General features: G+C 30.4%; 1 protein-coding gene across 1 annotated transcript; it reads left to right on the plus strand.

The window, feature by feature from the left end:
• The first annotated feature begins 4,995 nt into the window (after nucleotides 1–4,995).
• Nucleotides 4,996–5,516, plus strand: LOC138337490 (uncharacterized). Its single transcript, XM_069287404.1, has 2 exons — nucleotides 4,996–5,323; nucleotides 5,365–5,516. The coding sequence occupies exons 1-2, from the start codon at nucleotides 4,996–4,998 to the stop codon at nucleotides 5,514–5,516; spliced, it is 480 nt and encodes a 159-aa protein (XP_069143505.1).
• The last annotated feature ends 16,277 nt before the right edge of the window (nucleotides 5,517–21,793 follow it).

The raw sequence follows: 21,793 nt of genomic DNA on the forward strand, positions 1-21,793 counted from the left end.
CATTGGATCAACAATCTGCTAGATGTAAATCCTAGTTACATATATATGCATAATAAGATGATACAGGCCAACAGACATTAGTACAATGAATATACGAGTATGCGAGTTAGAATGCTAAACATAAAATAGGCTTGAGAAGAGTTTGAAAGAAATACTTCCCTGGATTTACTTAACTCAAGTAACTCAACTAATTCCAATACAAAGAAGTGTAAATAATGGCAGTATAAAGAAAAGCTTTAAAACATGATTTTTAACTCCATGTATTTAGAAATACAATCATAACTTTGTATGTATTCAAAGATACATTATGAACTCTGTTTGTATATAAAAATACAAATATTTCTGTTTGTATATAGAATACAAAATATTTCTATAGGAGTTTCTCTAACCGACAATCATCATGTAAGAGCTATTGTGATGATACAACGATTTTCCTCACGCTGTCAGAGCATCCTATACCTTGCCAAGAGTATAGGACCTGAACTACTAGGTGGATCCACCAATCTATGCTAAAAAGCACTAAATGAATAATCTAAAGAATTGAAAAGTTCCTAAAATACCCTCGAAGTATTGAAAATAGTACAAAACTACCCTCCATCCACCTATTCCCTCCAAAATGCATTTTTACCCATCTATTGACTCCAAAATACCCTTGTCATCCACCTTTGGCTTCAAAATTGACCACTTATTTAACAGTTTCAAATTTAAACCATTTAAATATTTTTAAAATGCTTGGCTCTCAACTATTGAATATATTTAATTTATTAACATCATTTATAAACCAACTTATGACCCATCCATTACTAATTAAATTTGACCCAGTTAATAAAAAAAATCAATATCACCATAAACACTACTAAAACACGATGAAATTATCGATACTGAAAATGACATTCAAAATTATTCGAGTCCGAATTGAAACCCCAATTAAATTTAGGTTGAGCCGCTTATTTAGGAGGATACTTTCATTCTATTTCAAGATTGAATTAAAATTTTATGATTAAAGGTAAAGAAGTAGTACACCCTGAATTAATCCATATGCTCTTTTAATATAATTTTATAAATATTTATAATTTTTTTAAAATATTAACTTCTCATAATTGAGACAAATCAATAATTAAGATGAACATAGTTTGATTTTTTTGTTTTTATCGATAGTTTTTAGACACTTGAATTATAATGTGTTTTGATTGAGAATTTGAATGTATGATAATCTACTTCTACAGACATTTTTGCCTCAAACCATTAGAAACACTTATTCGCAGTAATTTTTCTATTGTTGCATTAGTAATGGGGTAGGTTTATTAATTGGGTGTGATTTAATTAGTAATGGGTGGGTAGTAGATTGATTTATAATTTATATTAATAAGTTAAATTATAACAAATAGTTGAGAGTCATGTATTAAAAAAATATTTAAATAGTTTAAATGTGAAATTATTAAATAAGTGGTCAATTTTGAACCCAAAGTGGGATGACTATGGTATTTTTGAGTCAATAAATGGATGAGAAGGGTATTTTAGAGCCAATAGGTGGATGAAGGGTAGTTTTGTACCATTTTTAATACTTCAAGGGTATTTTAGGCCCTTTTCCGTCTAAAAATATGATCATTTTCTACCTATAATGGCTACATGGTTTATGGAGGTTGTGACTTACCTGAACTCTCTCCCATATTGATGCTCAATATTACTCCCAGAATATGATGCTAGCTCTTATATTTAAAATATAATTCTTCTTATGATTTGAGATAATTTCTCAAAAACTTCAAAGGCTATCTTGAAAATAATATTTTTTTCCTCTTGCTTAATAGTGAAAGCATTTACTCTTTTCTAATAACTATATCAAAAACTCTTTGGAAGTCTCAGTTTCCGTTCTTATTTAAATGTTCAAAACATTTAAAACATCTTGATAAATACTTAGTTCCCATAAACTGCTTTGATGAAAAGACTTTCAAATCTGGACCCTCTGCTTAACTTTGAAACTTAAGTCTTAAAACAAGTTAAATTCTTTGTAAAAGACTTTTGAAAAATTTTAAGAACTTGACTTAACTCTTGAGTTCTTGACTTGACTTTATTAACTTGACTCTTGAATTTCCACGAATTGAATTATGGATTCAATGATCATGATTTATGATAGGAAATATCTCATGATGCTTATGAATAATTTTAGATAGAAAGAACAAGGTTCTTGAAGAATGCAGAAGAATTTTGGATACGAATTTTAATAGAAACCTTGAAACCCTAGCTTGAAGGTAAATGATCAAGAAAACCTTTCTTGAAATTCTTGAATTAGTTTCTTAAAATATCTATGGCCAAGAATTATGATTTTCTCCTCGTCTACTTCATAACATCACTGTATATATCACTAAAATAGTCATAACTTTTTACTTAGAAATTGGATCGACACGGAATTGGGGCATTGGAAAGTCGATTCAGTTACCTTTAATTTTATAGGTTATGACTCACGTAACTTCTTATATTCTAATAGATATGTTCATTTTAATTTGATCCAAGTAGAATCTTACATCAAAATTTAATCGATAAGGAAACTTCAAGAACACTTATCAAGAACTCAATTTCTAAGCTTTGAAGAACTTAAATTCATTGAAATAAATCATGATTGGTGCATGGGTGAACTAACTCAATGTTATGTTATCTCACGTACCTTGTAAGGATCACCCCTTGACGAAATCCACAAGCGATTCTTGAAGGTTCTTGACGAATCTTGAACTTTGTTCCTTTTTCTCCTCTTTTCTCTTCTCTCCAAGCCCTAGCATGACATTCACTTTCTAAAGTGAATAAAGTCCGACTTTATCCTACTGAAAATCCAAAAAATGAATTAATTAAGTTAGGTATGGAAAACACCAAACTACCCTTCTAAACTCCAGTTTTCAAACTTTCCTTATTCCAACAGCCCAACTACCAAAGCACATAAATCATTCATACGTACTCGGAATCATGCAAACTTTATGGCATTTGATAGATCAATTCAAGATCTTTCCAACCATAACTGGAAGTGCATCTAACTCATCCTGAGCTAGAATTTATGGACATTTTTCCTAACTCAAACAAACTTCCAAATTTTTTTGTTACTTCCAAAAATAGCTATTTACAATTCTTAAATTCTTCGTAGATATATTTAATTGTTAGATGTTACACACCACTTAAATGATTATGCTAGAGGATGTGCCCAAGATGACGTTTAGAACCTTCTATAGGCACTACGGGTTTTTAGTTATGTCTTTAGGGTTGACTAACGCGCCTGCAACTTTTATGAGTTCAATGAATGAGGTTTTCAAGTTTTTTTTTACTCTTTCATCATTGTATTTATTGATGATATTTTGTTCTATTTAAAAAGTGAGGAAGAGCTTGTGACCATCTTCGTATTGTTCAAAGTATTCTTGGGAAACAAAGATTGTATGATAAATTTTCTAACTGTGAATTTTGGTTGACTTCTATTTTATTTTGGAACATGAAGTTTCAAAATAAGGGGTAATGGTTGATCGTCAAAAGATTGAGGCGGTTAAGAGTTGGGTTCGTCCTAGCTCTGTGCTAAAAGTTAGAAGTTTTGTGGGTCTCGATAGCTACTATTGTCGATTTGTGAATAACTTTGATTATATTGCCACTTCCTTGGTAAATTTTATCAAATAGGAGTTAAATTTTAAATGGACTGTAAAATGTGATGAGAGCTTCCAAAATCTCAAGGCTCTTTTGAAAACCACACGTATTCTAGCATTACCGGTTGAACTAAGGATTTCATCGCTCAATGGGATTGTTCAAATATGATTTGGGTGTTGAGTTGATGCAGGATAAGAATGTTATAGTTTATGTATCACGACAATTGAAGGTGCATGAGAGGAATTATCGAACACATGATTTGGAGTTGGCAGCGGTAGTGTTTGCTCTTAAAATCTGACGACATTACCTCTATGGTGTAATGTGTGAAGTGTTAACTGATCATTATAGTTTGAAACATGTATGCACTCAAAAGGATATAAATTTGAGACAGTGAAGGTGGATGGACTTACTTATATATTATGATGTCACCATTCAATATCATTTAGATAAAGCTAATGTAGTGACACACGCTTTGAGTCGAAAAGCGGTTAGTATGGATAGTATAGATTGCTTGAGTGTAACCAAGCAACCTTTGGCTAAGAAAACTCAGACCTTGGAGTCTAAGAAAACTCAGACCTTGGAGTCTAAATTCATACAATTGGTCATCTCTGAAAAGGTGGGGTGTTAGCTAGAATTGAAGTAGGGCGACAGTTATGAAAGTGATTAAGGCCAAGCAGTTCGATCATGAAAATATTAATAAACTCAAAAAGAAGATTGTGGTTGGTAAGGAATAAGAGGCCACTCTTGATGCACAAGGTGTGCTCGGTTTAGAAAGAAAAAATCTATGTTCGTTGAGTTAATGAATTGATTCAGAAATTATAGATAGAATCTCATGATTCGTGATATTCCATTCAGGTGTGATCAAGATTTATCGATATTTGAAGCTTATTTATTGGTGGTCGGGCATGAAGAAATATACATTAGAGTTCGTAGCTAAGTGTCAAAATTTCTAACAATTGAATTATGAACATCAAAGGTCTGCAGGTTTGCTTAAGAGAATGTCAATTCCGAAAAGGAAGTGAGAATGGATAGCCATGGATTTCATGGTTGGTCTTTCCAAGATTTTGGGAAATTTTGATTTTATTTTGGTAGTGGTTCATGTGAAGAGATAATGAGGTTTCATGGGATGCCCCTTTCTATCATCTCAGATCATGATACTAAGTTTACCTAGAAGTTTTGGAGGAAATTACGTGATGAAATAATCACACAACTCACTTTTAGTATCACTTTCCATCCACATATGGAGGGGTAGTCCAAGAGGACTATTCAAGTGTTGGAAGACCTATTGAGGACAGGTGTATTTGATTTTGGAGGACATTGAGATAAGTTCTTACCTTCTTGTGAGTGTTTTTATTATAATAGTATCACTCCATCATTGATATGGGACCGTTTGAGGCATTATATGGGAGGGAATGTAGAGAACTAATAAGATGGTTCAAGGTTGAATATGTGAAAGCATTGCGAGTTGATTTAGAGATGGATGCTCAAGATAAAGTGAGGAGTATTCAAGCTAAGATTTTAGCAGCCAAGAGTAGGAAGAAGAAGTATGTAGACCATAAGGTAGCAGACATGGGATTTCATACTGGTGAAAATATTCTTCTTAAGTTATCACCAATCAACGAGGTGATGAGATTTGGAAAGAAAGGAAAGTTATGTTGGGGATACATTGGTCCCTTCGAGGTTCTTCAATGTGTAGGATCAGTTGCGTGTATGTTGGTGTCCATGTTGAATAATATCATTGTGACATAGATTATATCATCAAATGGGACTCGATTGTGCTAAACAAAGACCTCCAAAATGCGGAAGAACTTATTGAAATTCTTGATCCTGATATGCGTAAGCTGAGGAGCAAGGATATTAAGTCCGTGAAGGTTCAATGGAAGCATCTTCCACTCGAGTAAGCTACTTGGCAAACTAAAAGGACGTGCGAGACAAGTATCTCCAATTGTTTGCCAATTCATGTACTACTCCATTCCTTCCTTATGCCTATTTTTCCTAAGCATTTCACTCGGGGATGAGTGATGGATAAATTATAATCTATTGTAATGATCGTATTCCATCGTTAAAGAAAAGAGAATGATGAAAAAAATTTGGTCGGAAAACCTTTTTGTAGTAACTTGAAATTTCTTATCTACTCCAGATTTGGATGAAATTGGAGTCATTAAAGTCTAGAAAATATGGTAATAGTTGGGTGGTTTAATCACTAATTTATGATATGAGTAGATATAGAAGTCATTAAGCAACCCGTACGACTTTACGAAATTGATTTCAAACGATTAGAATTCCCAAAATCGATCTTAGCGTGAACGGGTAATTCTTGTATGTCGTTTGTGGAAGGTGTGTTGTGAAATGGGGTCTTGGAATTATTAAATTTTCTCGATGGTTTCATGCAGGCGGTTGAGGTGGGATTTCTGACGCTAGGGTGGCGCTGCTGTAGCAGGTGTGTGCCGCCATGGTGGGGTAGACGCAATATAAAGTCGTAAATAAAACCCAAAAGTGTTTTATTCTGCAATTTTTGAACTTGCGAGCAAAGGAACGAACTCGTTATTTTTCTTGACATTTCTCCACTATTATTGAGAGTAAAGAAAAGATTTCACTTCCCAAATCTATTTTTTGATTCATAGAACGTAATGTAATGCGTAATTATTGATGAAAAAGAGTTATGGTCTGAGCAATATTGTGGTAGTAGCCCTAATTTTGATATGGAGATCATGGTTATGATCTAGGTTTGATATAATTATTAGTAATTTGGGTCATTAGTTAGTGTTTACTGATTCCCGTATTGTATTGATCATTTGTAGACCAAGAATAAGCGAAATGTTTCAGAAAGGGAAGAACAAGTTTCTTCGAGGATTACAGCTTTGTTTCGAGGTAGGTGACGGGTATGATTATATGATAGTGTGATGTATGTTTGTTATTGTCTCATTATAATACAAGTATGTATGTGAATGTTGCATTATGATCACATTTAATGTAAATGAGATTTGATGAATGGTGAATGCAATGAATCATGACTTGATCTTATGAAGTTGAGAATATATTTGTGATTGTGATTGTGATTGTAGTTTGTTGAATGGGTCGGTGTTGCATTCCAACACACTAACTTGGATCGGTTGCCACGTTGCAGCATAATTAAGAAATTGGTTGTCACGTTTCAGCTTAAATATTGGATTTCATACCATGTTTCAATATGCTAACAGTTTGAGTTTGGATTCCATGAGACGACCAATGATTTGCCAAAATTGTATATCTTGAGAAATGTCAAAACCTGTTACTTATTCATAAATGTTGATAATATTATGTATGTTCAATATATGCATGTGATTGTATTGTTGTATTGACTTATTTATGTTGCATTAAGTGAGATAGTCGTGTGATCCTACCAGCATATTATGGTTGTGTATTGTCAGTGCACTTGCTCTTTCTTTGTTGAGTAAAGGAAATCTTCAGTCGGCTATTGACAGATCTCATTTAGAAGAAAGTGATCGGCGATCAAATTCAAGGGTGAGCCAATTATTCTAGGCTGCCATTAGTTCTCCTTTCGTCTGTGTCCACATTTTGAACTTAGACTTTTCTAGTTAGTTATTAGTTCATTTGGATTGGGGTAGTAACCCTTCTTGTTCATTATAAGTTCCACAATGTTAGTTTGTTATTAGACTATTTTTTAAAGTTTATGGAAACTCTATTTCTTTCCTTAGCATTTAACTTGCTTCCGTAACTTAAGTGTCTCAGTATTTTTTTATTAAGTTGGTTATCTGATTAGTATAAATGGTTATCCCATTGGAGAGTTAATTAGTGTTGGTGCCACTCACGATAAGCTAGGTCATGACCACTGTCCATCTCTTTTTAATAAAAAAAAACTTATTGTTAGAATTATTTTACAAAAAGCGACAAACGACATCGCCGTCATTTTTTTCGTGGATTATATATATATATATATATATATATATATATATATATATATATTATAATAATAATAATATTTATGTCATTAGAGTCTCTATTGATGATCAACATATAATCAATATACAAACAAATAATGACCTTGTGATTTTAATGTGAACATATTCATCACATTCATCATTCTTAAATTCAATTGCCAACATAGTTTTGTCAAATTTTTTATGTGATTGCTTGGATATTTGTTTAAGTCTAAAAAGTGACTATAAGTTCACACACTTTGTTTTCTTTACTAGGAACCACAAAACCCTCAGGGTTTTCCATGAACATTTCTTCGTCCAATTCTCCATTTAAGAGAGCTTTCACATTCATTTGATGAATTTGGAGGTCATATACCACAACTAACCCAATTAATATCCAAATGAATGTGTGTGTATTGATAAGTCAAACCCTTATTTTTGTCTACAACCTTTGACAAGAAGTCTTGCTTTGTATTTGAGAATAGCTATATTGATTTTTATTTTCCTTCTGAAAATCCACTTTGAACACAAAGCTTTATCTTCTATAAGAATATCAATTAACTTCCAATATGGTTTCTCAATATTGTATCAATCTCAATATGACACAACAAATGTTACAAAATCATATTCGAAGGAAGTAAATGTCCTTTGACATTTACTATGCCTCTCAATCTCTTTATTAAGTACATCCTCATTTTTCCTTTCCAAGGTCTTTTAGACCCTTCACTAAAAAACTCAAGTTTAATTTTACAGTTATAGGTCTTATTTTAATCCTTTTAGGAATAGGAACTTGAACTTTGGCTAGATATCCCACACGTTGAAATATTTCAAGTTAGATTTCCTTCCTTTTCATTTCTCGTTAGAAATAGGTTGTGTCACGAACAAACAAAATTGTTTTATTTCCAAAAAGAAAAAAACTTTGTGTTGTTCCCTATTGCAGTAAAGATAGTTCCTCCACACAAGTTTTGGGGTAATCCTGAACTTATAAATAATGCATCCATTATTTCTTCAACGTTTGGTTTTACATTAGATTAAGGTGAATAGGGTATCAATTTGATGGATAATTCCACTTTCCAAATATATTTCTGCACAAGGAGATTTATGCTCTCCATTCTTAAAACTTCTTATTTTTTTTCAACTGATTTTCAACTTCAATATTATATTATCTAGACATTTTCTATTGCTTCATCCTTATCATTCAGCAAATAGACATAGTCATTTTTAATGCAATTGTCAATGAAAGTGATGAGATATTTTTTTCCACCGCGAGATGGTGTTCACTTCATATCACAAATTTTAATGTAAATCAACTTTAAGGGATTAAAATTCCTTCCAACATATTTATAAGTATGCTTAGCATACATAGATTCCACATAAGCATGACATTTTTATTTATTGCACTCAAAGTTAGACAAAACTTCTAAGTTGATTTCTTACAATATTTTTTAATTGACATGCCTCAAGTGTTCATGACACAAAGTTTGATTCAAGCAAGTAAGAACAAATAAATATATTGAGTTTAAAAAGCTCAAGTAGCTTTTTTATCTCACTAGTATTTTGTTCTTATTTCTTACTATGTTTATATCAATTTTATGTGATACAAACATTTTTTAGAGTCATCACTTTATCAAATGTCCTTTTCAGAAGGATCATTTCATAACTTTCAATTTGATTGCTATAGAACTACTCACTAAAAAGTTTCATTGGGTCCAATAAAGGAATTATAGTCAAAATGTTTCTTTTACAAAAATAACAAATGACTATTCATCAATATTCATGTCTATGCAAATGCTTCTATTATAATAGACATGTCTTTTCATGAAAAATTACAATATTTTAAGTGACACTTTTTCATAAAAGAACACAATTATTTTAAACAAGTATATATATAATTTGGTAGTTTCATACTAGTCACATCATATACTAGTAATGGAGAAACTCAACAACCACAATACAAAATATACTCCAAGCATTTTGTGGGTCTAACATAATACAAAAGTTTATTGAATTTCATATCTTTTGCTCCAAAATTAAACTAGACACCAAATCTAATTTATATTTATCATAAATTCAAGTATTTGAAAATATTTTTTCCACATATTTTCTTAGACTATCAAAATCTCATTGGTAGTATGAAACCTCTTTTGGAAATATTATTCTACAAAAGAATGATATTACTTCAATTCTCTTTGACAATATTTATATACTACCTAAGTTCATTCCATAGAGGCACAAAATTAAAAACAAGTCACTAGTATTTTATAGCTATCACAAATAGGCATACCACTTAGTGTTTAGAATACTTATAATAAAGAAAATATTTTTTGTACAATTTGTTTCTATACAACGGTAAAGTTTATAGAAAGTTAAAAGTACAACATTGACTTATTACATGAAGTTTCTCATATTTTTCAAACCAATTGCGTAGCTTGATTTATCCAGAGTAGAAAGCTACAAAATTTTTTAGTCTACAAAATTAGGCACAATCAAATTTCACATGGAGAACAAAACTACAAAAAAAAAATTAAAAAAGTCTCCAAATAGAATTAAACATATTCTTTATCACATAAAAATATTTTTTCTTTTCAGATAGCCTTTCAACTATGACATTTTTACATATTATTTTATCAAACAAAATGTGCATCTCTCATTTTGCAAACTAAAATTTTTTAAAGGCAACACTATTTGCCAAGCAGAATTCATTTCACAATATTTGCAAATATTTTTCCAAAGATAAACATGATAAAAAATCAAAATTGTTTACTCTTACAAGATATTTCCCTCCTTAAATAATAGGAAGGTTACTTGGTGTAATCTTTAACCGTAATACCATCAATTTTTCTGTACATTCTCACTTCGACCTTGCTAAATAAAGCACCGAATTCTACAAGAATAATGCATTAATCATCTACTTGCATGATCTGTCTCTCTCAACTAGTAGAATACAAGAAATACCAAAAGTATAATAATTTCCTTAAGATTGTTGTTCACCTTGTATTCAAAAGATACTTAAAACAAAACTTTGAAGAACTTGGTAAGAAACAACAAAGTTTAAACAATATTTTCAAAACTAGAAAATTAAAACTAGTAGAGATAATAGAACCAGAAACATATTATAAACAATGTAAAAATATATTTCTCAATGAAAGAACATCGAGTCCACTAAATGCTCTCTTTAAGGAAATTATTCTCCTCAAGTACTCGAGGTTAACAGAATATATCCTTCCAGGATAGAATGATTTTACTCACCAGTGTATCGGTACCAAAATACACTCAAAGAAACACTCAACGGCAGTAAAGTACATTTTGAATACTATATTAAGTAGTAGTAGAAGAAGTCCAAAAAAAATTTATCCTTGAAATAAGAGGAAATCCCTCAATTTATAGAAAACGGAGTGTAGTGTGAAAAGGTTCTTATTGTTCCTACCGGAAAGTCACAAAGCTTCGAAAAGTTACAATTTTTCGGAAAGCTCATCACGTTTCATAAAAGTCACAACTTTTCATAAAAGTCACAACTCTTCATAAAAATTGCAACTCTTCATTTTCCATTCACACATTTTAAAACCCAACACTTATTTTAGAATGTAGGATTTTTGAATTTTAAGTTGTGAACATTAGAAATCTTGAATTGTTCTAGAATTTTGAGAACTTAATTTAGGGTATAATTTTGAGAAAATACTTAAAGTCCACCCACAACTAACACTTTTTGTAAAGAGACACTTAAACTCTGCGGGGTCCTTTCACCCCTCAACAACTTGAAAATAATATCATTGCCTTATTTTTCGATCAAACCGAATTGTGAGAAAATGTGATTTTCATGCCCAAATCACAAATCGCCACATGTTAAATGTCATAAAATATAAAAATAATACGAAAAAAAATTCTTTATTATAAATAAAGGGAAAAAATATTTTCCACCTCCAACACCTCTTCGTTCCTGTCTACTTCTCCCCTTTCCTTAACCTTCTTCAACAGATAAAAAATGACAATTAACTTCAATTAGAAATGGTAAACAAAAATCAATCTATTATTTCTATGATATTATCATTGTAATTTTAGGAAAATAGTCATCATTTTATTCTATTCTTGGACTATACAAAAACTTCTATTAGAAGTTTAGCACCAAAATGGTTGAAGAAACCATGGTTAACCACCATTAATCTGTGATTTTTTCCAGAAAATGCTTTTTCGTCAGATTCAATGGTGACTAACAATGACCTTCTTTCTCTTCATTTTTTTTTCATGACTTTTTTTTATCTTTTAATCATATCCATCAAAAAATATCAAATATCTACTATGATAAATTGTACCATCGCAATGACGAAGAAGATAGGTGAAGCAAATGACGGGTCAAGAATTAAGGATTACTAACTGAGTACTCGTCTTTTGACGGTAAATCGAACTTCAAGAAATACTACAGGGCTCGGCCATAGACACTCCAACAAGCTCCAATAGTTTTTAATGGTGGTTGAATTGATTTGGGGAAGATGGGTCATTATTTTTAAAAAAGAATTCAATTTGAAATGTCGCATGGCCTTTTATATTTATTAGAGGTTGTTCTTTAAACTACTCCCACGCTCTTGCAATGTGAGAACACAACAGGTGCAAAAATAAGTGAAAATGATGTATTAAGTTTGGTTGAAAATAGTTAAGTGGGGTAATAGGATCTTCACAAAGTTCAAGTATTTTTTGTAAAACAGGTCTAACTTTAATGGGGCAATTATATATTTTCCCTTTAATTTTAGTTTTTCTTTTTCAATTCTAGTAATTATATTTGATTTCTTAATTTGTATGTTGTTTTAGTTTGAAGAATTGTGTTATTCAATTGTTAGTTTGTACATTTGATTACTGTTAGTTAGGGGGAGAATTGAAGATTTTAGATAATAGGGTTAGTTTTTTAAAAAAAAACTATCATTGTATTTTTGCTTATATATTATATTATATTGTTGTTGAAAATTGGGTTACTTGAATTATATTCTTGAACTTAGAAATTCTTGATTTTGGAAATTATTGAACTTAGAAATTTTAGAAATTAGATATGAACTTGAATTTTTGTAAAATTTTTAGAATTTTAATTAGGTTATGAATTTTACAAATCTTGAATTATCTTAGAATTTTAGAACCTGGGGTTGTTTTAAATCATTGTGGGATTTGTGTTGAACTTTAGAAATTTTGAACTGTTGTGGAATTTCAAACTTTAGGTTGTAGAAATCTTGAATTATTAGAATTTTAGAACTTTAGGTTGTGAACTTTAGAAACCTTGAATATTGTGGGATTTTAGAACTTTAAGTTGTGAACTTTAGAAATCTTGAATTATTTAAATTTTAAACATTTGATAGTCAACTTTAGGTATCTTGATTTATAGAATTGATGAACTAATATTAGGTTGAACTTTAAAAATCTTGATAAAATATAATCTTTAGGAACTATTCTATTATACTTGGATTTATTAAGACTTTGAACTTAATTTGAAGTGCGAATTACTTGAAATCTTGAAACAAATTTTAAAAGACGTTAGAAGTTTTTAAATTGTGATTTAGATATTTTTGAATGTTAATTTAAGCTTGTTGTTTTATATTTTGTGTAGTTTCTTTATAATGTTATTTGATTGACTAAGCTTAATTGAACTGTTTTTGTAGGTGGGAAGCAGAAAGTCAAAAATAATTCAGAAAAGTGACGGATAAAGTTCTTTAGTCCGTCGTTTTTCTGAATTTTTAAAAATTTCATTGCTAGAAAAGTGACGGACAACGTCCCGTTGTCCTTCAACTTTCAATATTTTAAAAAAAATAAAAATTAAGAAAAGTGATGGACCTCACCTCTTTCGGTATTTTTTTTTAAAAAAAAAGTAAATTAAAAAAGCGACGGTTTGGGTGACATTTAATTTTTAAAAATATAAAAAAAAAACAATAAGCGACACAGTCCACTTTTGAAAAAACGTTGAGCCAAAAATGACTAGATTGAGTGCTTTAGTTTTTTGGCAAAATAAGTGACACATTCCGTCGTTTTTTGACTATTTTTAGTAGTGAAAGGACTCACAAGTCCATAATTTGAGTGGCTTTCATAATAAAATAAATAAATAATATATTCAATATTGTACAATATTGCGAAGAACAACATGAAAAATAAATTTTAAATAAATTATGAACTTCCATCGAAATTTAATTTTAGGGTATTGAACCTCTCATATCCACTATAATAGGTAACGTTACACTTTATACTGACAAATACAATACTCAAAACAAATAACTCCCTTTTAATTAAGCACGTTATGATAAAATTGTTCATTCTTTTTCTTTTTTCTCACAAACGATTTGTGTAGTATTATATCTTTTGCTAGTGTTCAAAAAGTGTATTGAAAGTGATTCCACTTATTAAGTTTAGTATAGTAGGTACAAGTATCTAAACTTGTTGAGTTTTTTCCTTCAGGTACCTCAACTACGTCATTTTTCTATTGATCATTGAACCACACATAATTTGTTTCTTTAAAACACTGTCGGTTGATTTTGATTGGCTTTTCTATTGTAGATGCCTTCAATTGTGTTTGAATTGTAGTAAATTTGATTAAATGAATGAAGACAAACCGTGTTAATCTTATTTGTTTTCTAATGTGTTCAAATGACTTAAGTAAAACACAATTATTCATGAATATTTTCACTATCAATTAGACTAATGAATTGTGGAACAACATATGTATCCTCTATCAATACTCCTCACAAATCTGATTCCACATCAGACAACGGTGTTTGTTTAAACGGAACAAATTATGGGGGTTCAATGATTCAATAGGAAAATAACGTATTTGAGGTAACTAAGGAAAAAACCCAACAAGTTTAGGAATCTACTTATGTATTTGGCATATATATATATATATAAATATATATTGTCATATTTCAAATAAAGGTAATATTTCAAAAAAATAAGGTGATTTTTCTTAATGTTGTACAGTCCTACTCAGTACTCCTTCACTCTCTCTTGTTCTATTATGTATTTATCATATTTAGTTTCTAGTTTAAACTTTCCCTTTTTTTTCTTTTTTTATGGACTCTGTCCATTCATGAATCTATTAATACTGTTCATCTCTTTCCCTTAGCCTTTGTTCTTAAGAGTAATCTTCTTTAACCCCACCCCGGAATTGGTTATTCACAGTTCTTTTCTTAGAACATTTAACCTGACTCGTCCTAGAAATTTACAGGTTAATCCATCGATACTTTTAATAGGCTAAGAGACTAACCATATACTAGGTAAAATAGATTCATGATAATGTTCAAAAATTAAAATAGATTCATGATAATATTCATATATTTACATGAACTCAGCAAAAATTAAACACACATAATTTACATATATGGGAAGTTTAACTGAAACGTAGATATGAAAACTTACATTATTAGAACAGAGTGAAGTTTTCCTTTCGGGAAACCCGAAAAGCTTCCAAGCTTTACTTAAACAAACTTTTAAAAATAAAGAACTAACGAACTGAAAACTTGTTTACAATCTTAAAAGATAACTTATGATAAAGAGGTTTGTATGAAGTTTTTTAGAGCTTTTTTGTAGTGATTTTCTTTTCTTTTTTCTTGCCTTCTATCTCTTCTTGTCTTGATAACGTCTGCTTTTATAGGTGTCTTCATACTTCAAACTCCGGATTTCAAATGGAAGAAAGAATCTTATCATTTCAGCCGGGTACACAACTGGGCCCCATCGGCACGTGAAATAATGTCTCTCTTCTTACATTATTGTCCTTGGAATTTGATATTGGAAACTGATATCTGTCTATCTTATCTCTTACCTGAATAAGACGCGTCCCAACAGTTTTTCCACATGTGTGGTAGTGAGTAAAGTGGGACTCACATTTTTGACAAAAGAGGCATTCCTCTTTTAACACTATAACAATAATATATATATATATATATATATATATATATATATATATATATATATATATATGTATGTATGTATGTATGTATGTATGTATGTATGTATGTATATATATATATATATATATATATATATATATATATATATATATATATTATTTTTTTATGTGTCTAAATTATGCAATGCAATTGAATCAAAACTCATTCCGGAATCATCCTCATTTGGATCTTCGGCAAATTGCATTGAGTCTAAAAAGTTCTCGGAATTATTTGGACTTGGAGTAGATTCTTGTCTTGGGCTTTGTATTGGGCTTGGGTTTATATGTTTGTCTTTTTCTTGTTTTTGTTTAAGTAGTTTTTCTATAGTTTGGGTTATTAGGAATTCTAAGTCTTTATTTTTTGGGATTTTTTAGTTTTCTGTCTAGTTGTCTGGTTGAATGAAAGTGGTAATCTTCTTCTGGAAGATGAACCTTCATCTTTTTCACTTTTTGGCAAAGTGACAGCCATTAACGGATTTGAGAAGTCTTTACCGGCCACCGTTTGAACCGAACTAGCTGTATCTTCATCCGATACAGTGGATTTCTTAGCATTCAGTGGGGAATGCACACCCATCTCATCCATTTTTGTTTGGGATGGAAAACCCTGAGTATCTGTCTGATTTTTTACATTCTTACCTTTGCTTTCCATTTTGTTAAATCTTTCTCTGAGTGTGGCATTTTCTTGCATTAAGGCCTCATTCTTCAAATTTAGCCTCTTGAATGCTTCGGTCATGTATGAGAAATGGTCACAAAATATGACTTTGTCTGTGTCTTTCTGGATGTTGTATTGTGGAATTTTGTCTGGATTTTGTGTGAGAGCTGGAGAAATATAATAGTTTGGTCCTAGTATTCCTCTAGCATAGTATAAGGCTTCAGTAAAATCATTAAAACCTTTGAAAAGAGGTTTTTGAAAATCTTTAATAGAGTCTAAAACTTCTATCCATGTCTGAAAAACACCATTAGTTTTACCATGAATTACAACATAATATTTAAATCTATTTGCTTTATTTTTATTAGTAAAATAATATCCTAAGGCATTTAAAACAGCAATTACATATTTAGTGTCTTTTTTATTATGTGTTATCCATATGTTGTCTATAAGACATGTTTGCTGTTTGTCTAATTGACAGTCAGCTAAATGTCTAAATGTCCAATTGGACGGCCCATATGCAATTAAATTTTGTTGTCCAAATTGCAACCTTTCTATTCTAACATCATCGATTTTGTCTAATGATTTAAAATGTAAGTTAGCTAGCATTGTCTGTTTATAGGAGTCTGTCAAACCTGAGGTTGAAGGTTGAACCTTTTTACCTTTGTCTGATAGTAGAGGTCTCATTCTGTAAAATTTAAACTTTGATTAGTAATCTACTTAATTGATCTGCAATACTATTATCATTCCCTTTTATATGCTCAAAAATTATAGAATGATAAATTGATATTGTGTCTAAAAAATTTAACCATCTTCTTCTACTACTAGTTTTATCATTAATTTTTTGATGAAATTTTACTATAGTCTCACAATCTGTTCTTATTAATATTTAAGGTTTGATTACAATATAAATTCTAAAACTATTTAAACCATATATTACAGCTAAAATTTCAACATCTATACTAGTTTTATTACCTTTCTCTTTGAATTTTCCACTCTGATAAGCACATATTTTTTCTTCTTGTTTAGAACTATATTTATTTGGTTTTGATTTTAGTACTGCACCCCATCCTTCAAAACTTCCGTCTGTCTTTATTATTAAATAGTCTGATTCCAATGGCATATTAAGGTCTGGAATATTTTTTATTTTTTCTTTTATTTTTTGTACTAATTTTATGTCTTCAATATTAAAATTTCTATGTCCCTTATTTCGTGTCTTAGAATATAATGGTCCTGCTATTTTCCCTAAATCTTTAATAAAGGGTCTTGCTTAATTAACTATTCCTAGAAATTTTTGTAAATCTTTTAAATTATTTAATTTATCCGGCATATCTAGAGCTTTTTTAGCTATATGAGGTTGTAGTTTAACTTTTCCTTCTCCTAAAGTTATTCCTAAGAAATTTATATAGTTTTTACATAATTCTATTTTCTTTTTGCTAATTATTATTCCATTGTTAACAAATAATCTAAAAACTTTTTGTAAATGTCCTAAATGTTCTTTTATGTTTTTACTAAATACTAGAATATCATCTACATATACTAATACAAACTTTTTATATTCTCCAAATATTTGATCCATTTTCTTTGGAATATTGGAGGTGCTGTTTTTAATCCGAATGGTATGACTAATCATTCAAAATGTCCTTCAGGACAGGTAAAAGCTGTCCATTCTATGCTGTCTGGGTGCATTTTTATCAGCCAATATCCTGATTTGCAATCAAATTTGCTAAAAACTGTTTTTCCTTGGATTCTATTTATCAATTCTGTTTTGTCTGGTAATTTATATTCATTGGTTCTAGTATTATCATTTAGTCTTTTATAGTTTATAACCATTCTAACTTTTCCTCTAACCATTTCACTATGATTTCTTATCATAATGATGTAGATCTATGTTTTGAAGTAGATCTTCTTATTGCTCCTAATTCTAATAATTCTTTAATTTGTAATTTAAAGTCTTCTTGATCTTGATTTGTAGCTTCTATTGAGGTTGTTTTTATTATATATTCTGGGTTTATTATATCTAGCTTGCATACTATTTGGTTATTCTCTCAATGTTTTAAAGGTTTTTCTCCTATTATTTCTATTTGATCTAGTATTTTTACTATATTATCAAGATCCTGTTGATTTTTTATTTGTCCTATTTGCTTAATTCCTGTCTTAAAATTGTATAATTCTGTTTCCATTTCTATTAGAACATAGTTTTTATCAATTATTTCGTCTTCTTTTTCTATTTCTAGTATATTTTCATATAATATATTACAATTATTTTTAGTACATTCTATATTATTTTCACAATTTTCACAACATTTTTCTTCATGTCTTACTTTAGTATCAATTTTATTAGTCAAAACTGAAGTATAAGTAATATTTTTATAAAAAGTATTCCATCTTTGGTTATTAAAGTTCCTCCTTTATTGTGTAGTATAAAGTCTAGTCCTAACACAAAATCTACTCTTATATCTAAATCTCTTACCCATATTTTATCCATTTTATAGGTAGGTTTATAAAATTCTGAACAAGTATTTAAAAAACTTATTTGAGCTTTATCTATATAATATCTATATATATTATATGTTCCATCCATTTGCATAGCTGCAAGTGGTTTTTCTAAAGTTTTTATTAGTTCTAGAGGTACAATTTTTTTATTTAAAATACTTTTAGTACATCCTAAATCAATTAATGCTAATGTCTCTATCTCATATTTTCCAATTTGAAGTTTTACTAATATTTTAACAGTATTTATATTTTTATCTTCATAACATATTAAATTATTAGATTCTTCATTCATTAATTCTTGATTATTTACTGATTGTTCTTGTTCTATATTTTTTCCTTTTTCTAATCTTATTATCCTCTCTTCTAGTTCTTTTACTTTTGCTTCTAATACTATTACTTTTAAATTCATTAACGGTTCATTTGTATATACTTCTTTTCGTTTCTGAGTTATTATTCCTAATTGTGTCTCTATACAACTTATACATCCTTCTATAAAACATTTATTACATTAAGCTCTTTTATATTTACTTCGATACCATTTACACCAATTACATGGACTACTATCTAATCCTGTATCTTTTTCTGTAACGACCTGTTTAGTCGTTTTGAGCAGCAGATTTTATTTCTGGAAAAACAGGCTGAGGCGACGGACCAAACGACGATCCGTCATGGGCACGATGGACCGTCGCAGGGTCTCGTTTCGAAACACTTAGAAAATCTGAAATTGGGTACCGAAAATCGACTCTCTGAACTTCGTAACGGAGTGGCAGGACGGACCGTCACAGGCCGTTCACCCAAAATCAAGTTTCTGAACTATGCGACGGACAGCAGGACGGACCGTCGCAGGCGCGACAGCCCGTCACAGCTTGCGTAATCCCAGTTGGAGTCGGATTTCTGGTTAAGTTTCAAAGGGGAGTTTTGGACTATTCCTGCTATAATTATATATTTCGTGGGGTTATATTAATAACTCAAATTCTTGGGGGTTAAAAGAGATAACCTTAAGTTAATTAGTGGGGTATTATTGCCATCTTTTATTCTTAATTATATACTAATTAGGGTAAAAGAAAGAGGGTTTGAATAAGAAAACAGAAGGAACAAGAAGGGGGAGAGAGAAATGATCGAGAGAAGAGGAAAGCACCAAGCTTTGAGGATTAACTTGCTTGATTTCAATTCTTCGGTGGAGGTAGGTTATTGTTTTCATGCTATTCGTAGTAAACTCTTAATAGCGAATGATATGTGTTAGTAGTATTGTAAACCTTCTATATGCTTAATTGTATGCTTGCATGAATGATGTGATTATGTAATTGTGAATAAATAAGCATGATGAAGCTATTGAATCCCAAATCTTGAAAAGAAACCCTAATCTACTTTGTTAATGATGATGCCTTGGTATAAAAGAAGGCTTGATGAACGAAAGTGGTGAGAATATGGATCGGGTGTCACGTTCCGACACCAGGATAGAATATGGATCGGGTGCCACGTTCCAGTACCAGGATAGAATATGGATCGGGTGTCACGTTCTGACACCAGGATAGAATATGGATCGGGTGCCACGTTCCGGTACCAGGATAGAATATGGATCGAGTGTAACGTTCCGACACCAGGATAGAATATGGATCGGGTGCCACATTTCGGTACCAGGATAGAATGAGGATCGGAGTGTCACGTTCCGACACCAGGATAGTATATTGAGGAGCGGAGTGTCACGTACCGACACGAGGGGAATAAAGATAATGAATCTTGAAATATGTTAATATATCCAATCTAATGAACTAAATTCCCAAATGAGTATGATGAGGAGGTGTGAGTCCTCATTGATGTGCTTGGTGTTGTAACCAAGGATTATGGTAACTGTAAATGCTGCATGCTAAGGATATTAGTTGATTTTATGATATTGCTTAATACATACTGTTTTCTATTTTGAGTTGGCCGATGATATCTACTCAGTACCCGTGTTTTGTACTGACCCCTACTTTTATTATTTTCTTCTTGTTTATTTGTGGAGTGCAGCAAACGTGTCGTCATCTTCGACTCAACAGTAACTCAAGCCAATCTTACTACATCGGAAATTCAGGGTGAGCGAATGCTTCTAGCTTGGACTGGATCTTCTTCTTCAAGTCTTGATTCCTTGAACTTCCGGCATGGACTAGCTTCTTATGTATTTTTAGCTTCTTAGAATACTCTTAGTTTAGTAATTTGATTATAGATGTTCTTGTGATGATAACTTCCAGATTTTGGGAATAATAATAGTTATTGATTTTATTAATGAGTTTAAGTCTTCCGCATTACTTTTTGTTGATATTACCTTGAAATGTTAAGGTTTAGATTCGTTGGTTCGCTCACATAGGAGGGTAAGTGTGGGTGTCAGTCGCGGCCCGGATTTGGGTCGTGACATTTTCAAAATTATGTTCACATTCTATTATGTTCATAAAATTAATTTTTAAGTCATCTATGTTTAAATTTTCTATTCCTATTTCATTAATTAATTCTTCTCCTTCTGAATTAGAAGAGTCTTCTTCTTTGTTACTTTCATCTATATCAATGCTTTCTATAGAATAAATACTTTCATTGTCTGACATATATTCATCTACATTTAATAATGCTTCATTAAATACTTCTACTAATTGAGTGTTTCTAGTCTTAGCATTATATCTTTTAGGACAAATATTTGCTAAATGTTCAATACTTCCACATGTAAAACATTCTAATTTATTTTTGTAATTTCTATCTGTTCTATATTTTCTAACATGTCTATCCCTATTCAAATATGGTTTTCTGGCTGAAGATTTTCTAAGAAAGTATCCTTTTTTATTATATCTTTTATTATTATATTTATTGTATTTTTTCTTTTTATGATAAAAGTCAATATAAAAAGAAAAATTACAATAAATATAATAATAGAAGGTATAATAAAAAAGGATACTTTCTTAGAAAATCTTCAGCCAGAAAACCATATTTGAATAAGGATAGACATGTTAGAAAATATAGAACAGATAGAAATTACAAAAATAAATTAGAATGTTTTACATGTGGAAGTATAGAACATTTAGCAAATACTTGTCCTAAAAGATATAATGCTAAGACTAGAAACGCTCAATTAGTAGAAGAATTTAATGAAGCATTATTAAATGTAGATGAATATATGTCAGATAATGAAAGTATTTATCCTATAGTAAGCATTGATATAGATGAAAGTAACAA

This window comes from Solanum lycopersicum, chromosome 7 (assembly GCF_036512215.1).
Source record: "Solanum lycopersicum chromosome 7, SLM_r2.1".
Taxonomy (NCBI): Eukaryota; Viridiplantae; Streptophyta; class Magnoliopsida; order Solanales; family Solanaceae; genus Solanum; species Solanum lycopersicum.

Bases quoted from the DNA above. Each gene is read 5' to 3' on its own strand.
- LOC138337490 (XM_069287404.1), top strand. From the start codon at position 4,996: ATGGGACCGTTTGAGGCATTATATGGGAGGGAATGTAGAGAACTAATA. The intron at 5,324-5,364 runs GTATGTTGGTGT...ATTGTGACATAG, and splicing joins ATGTGTAGGATCAGTTGCGT to ATTATATCATCAAATGGGAC.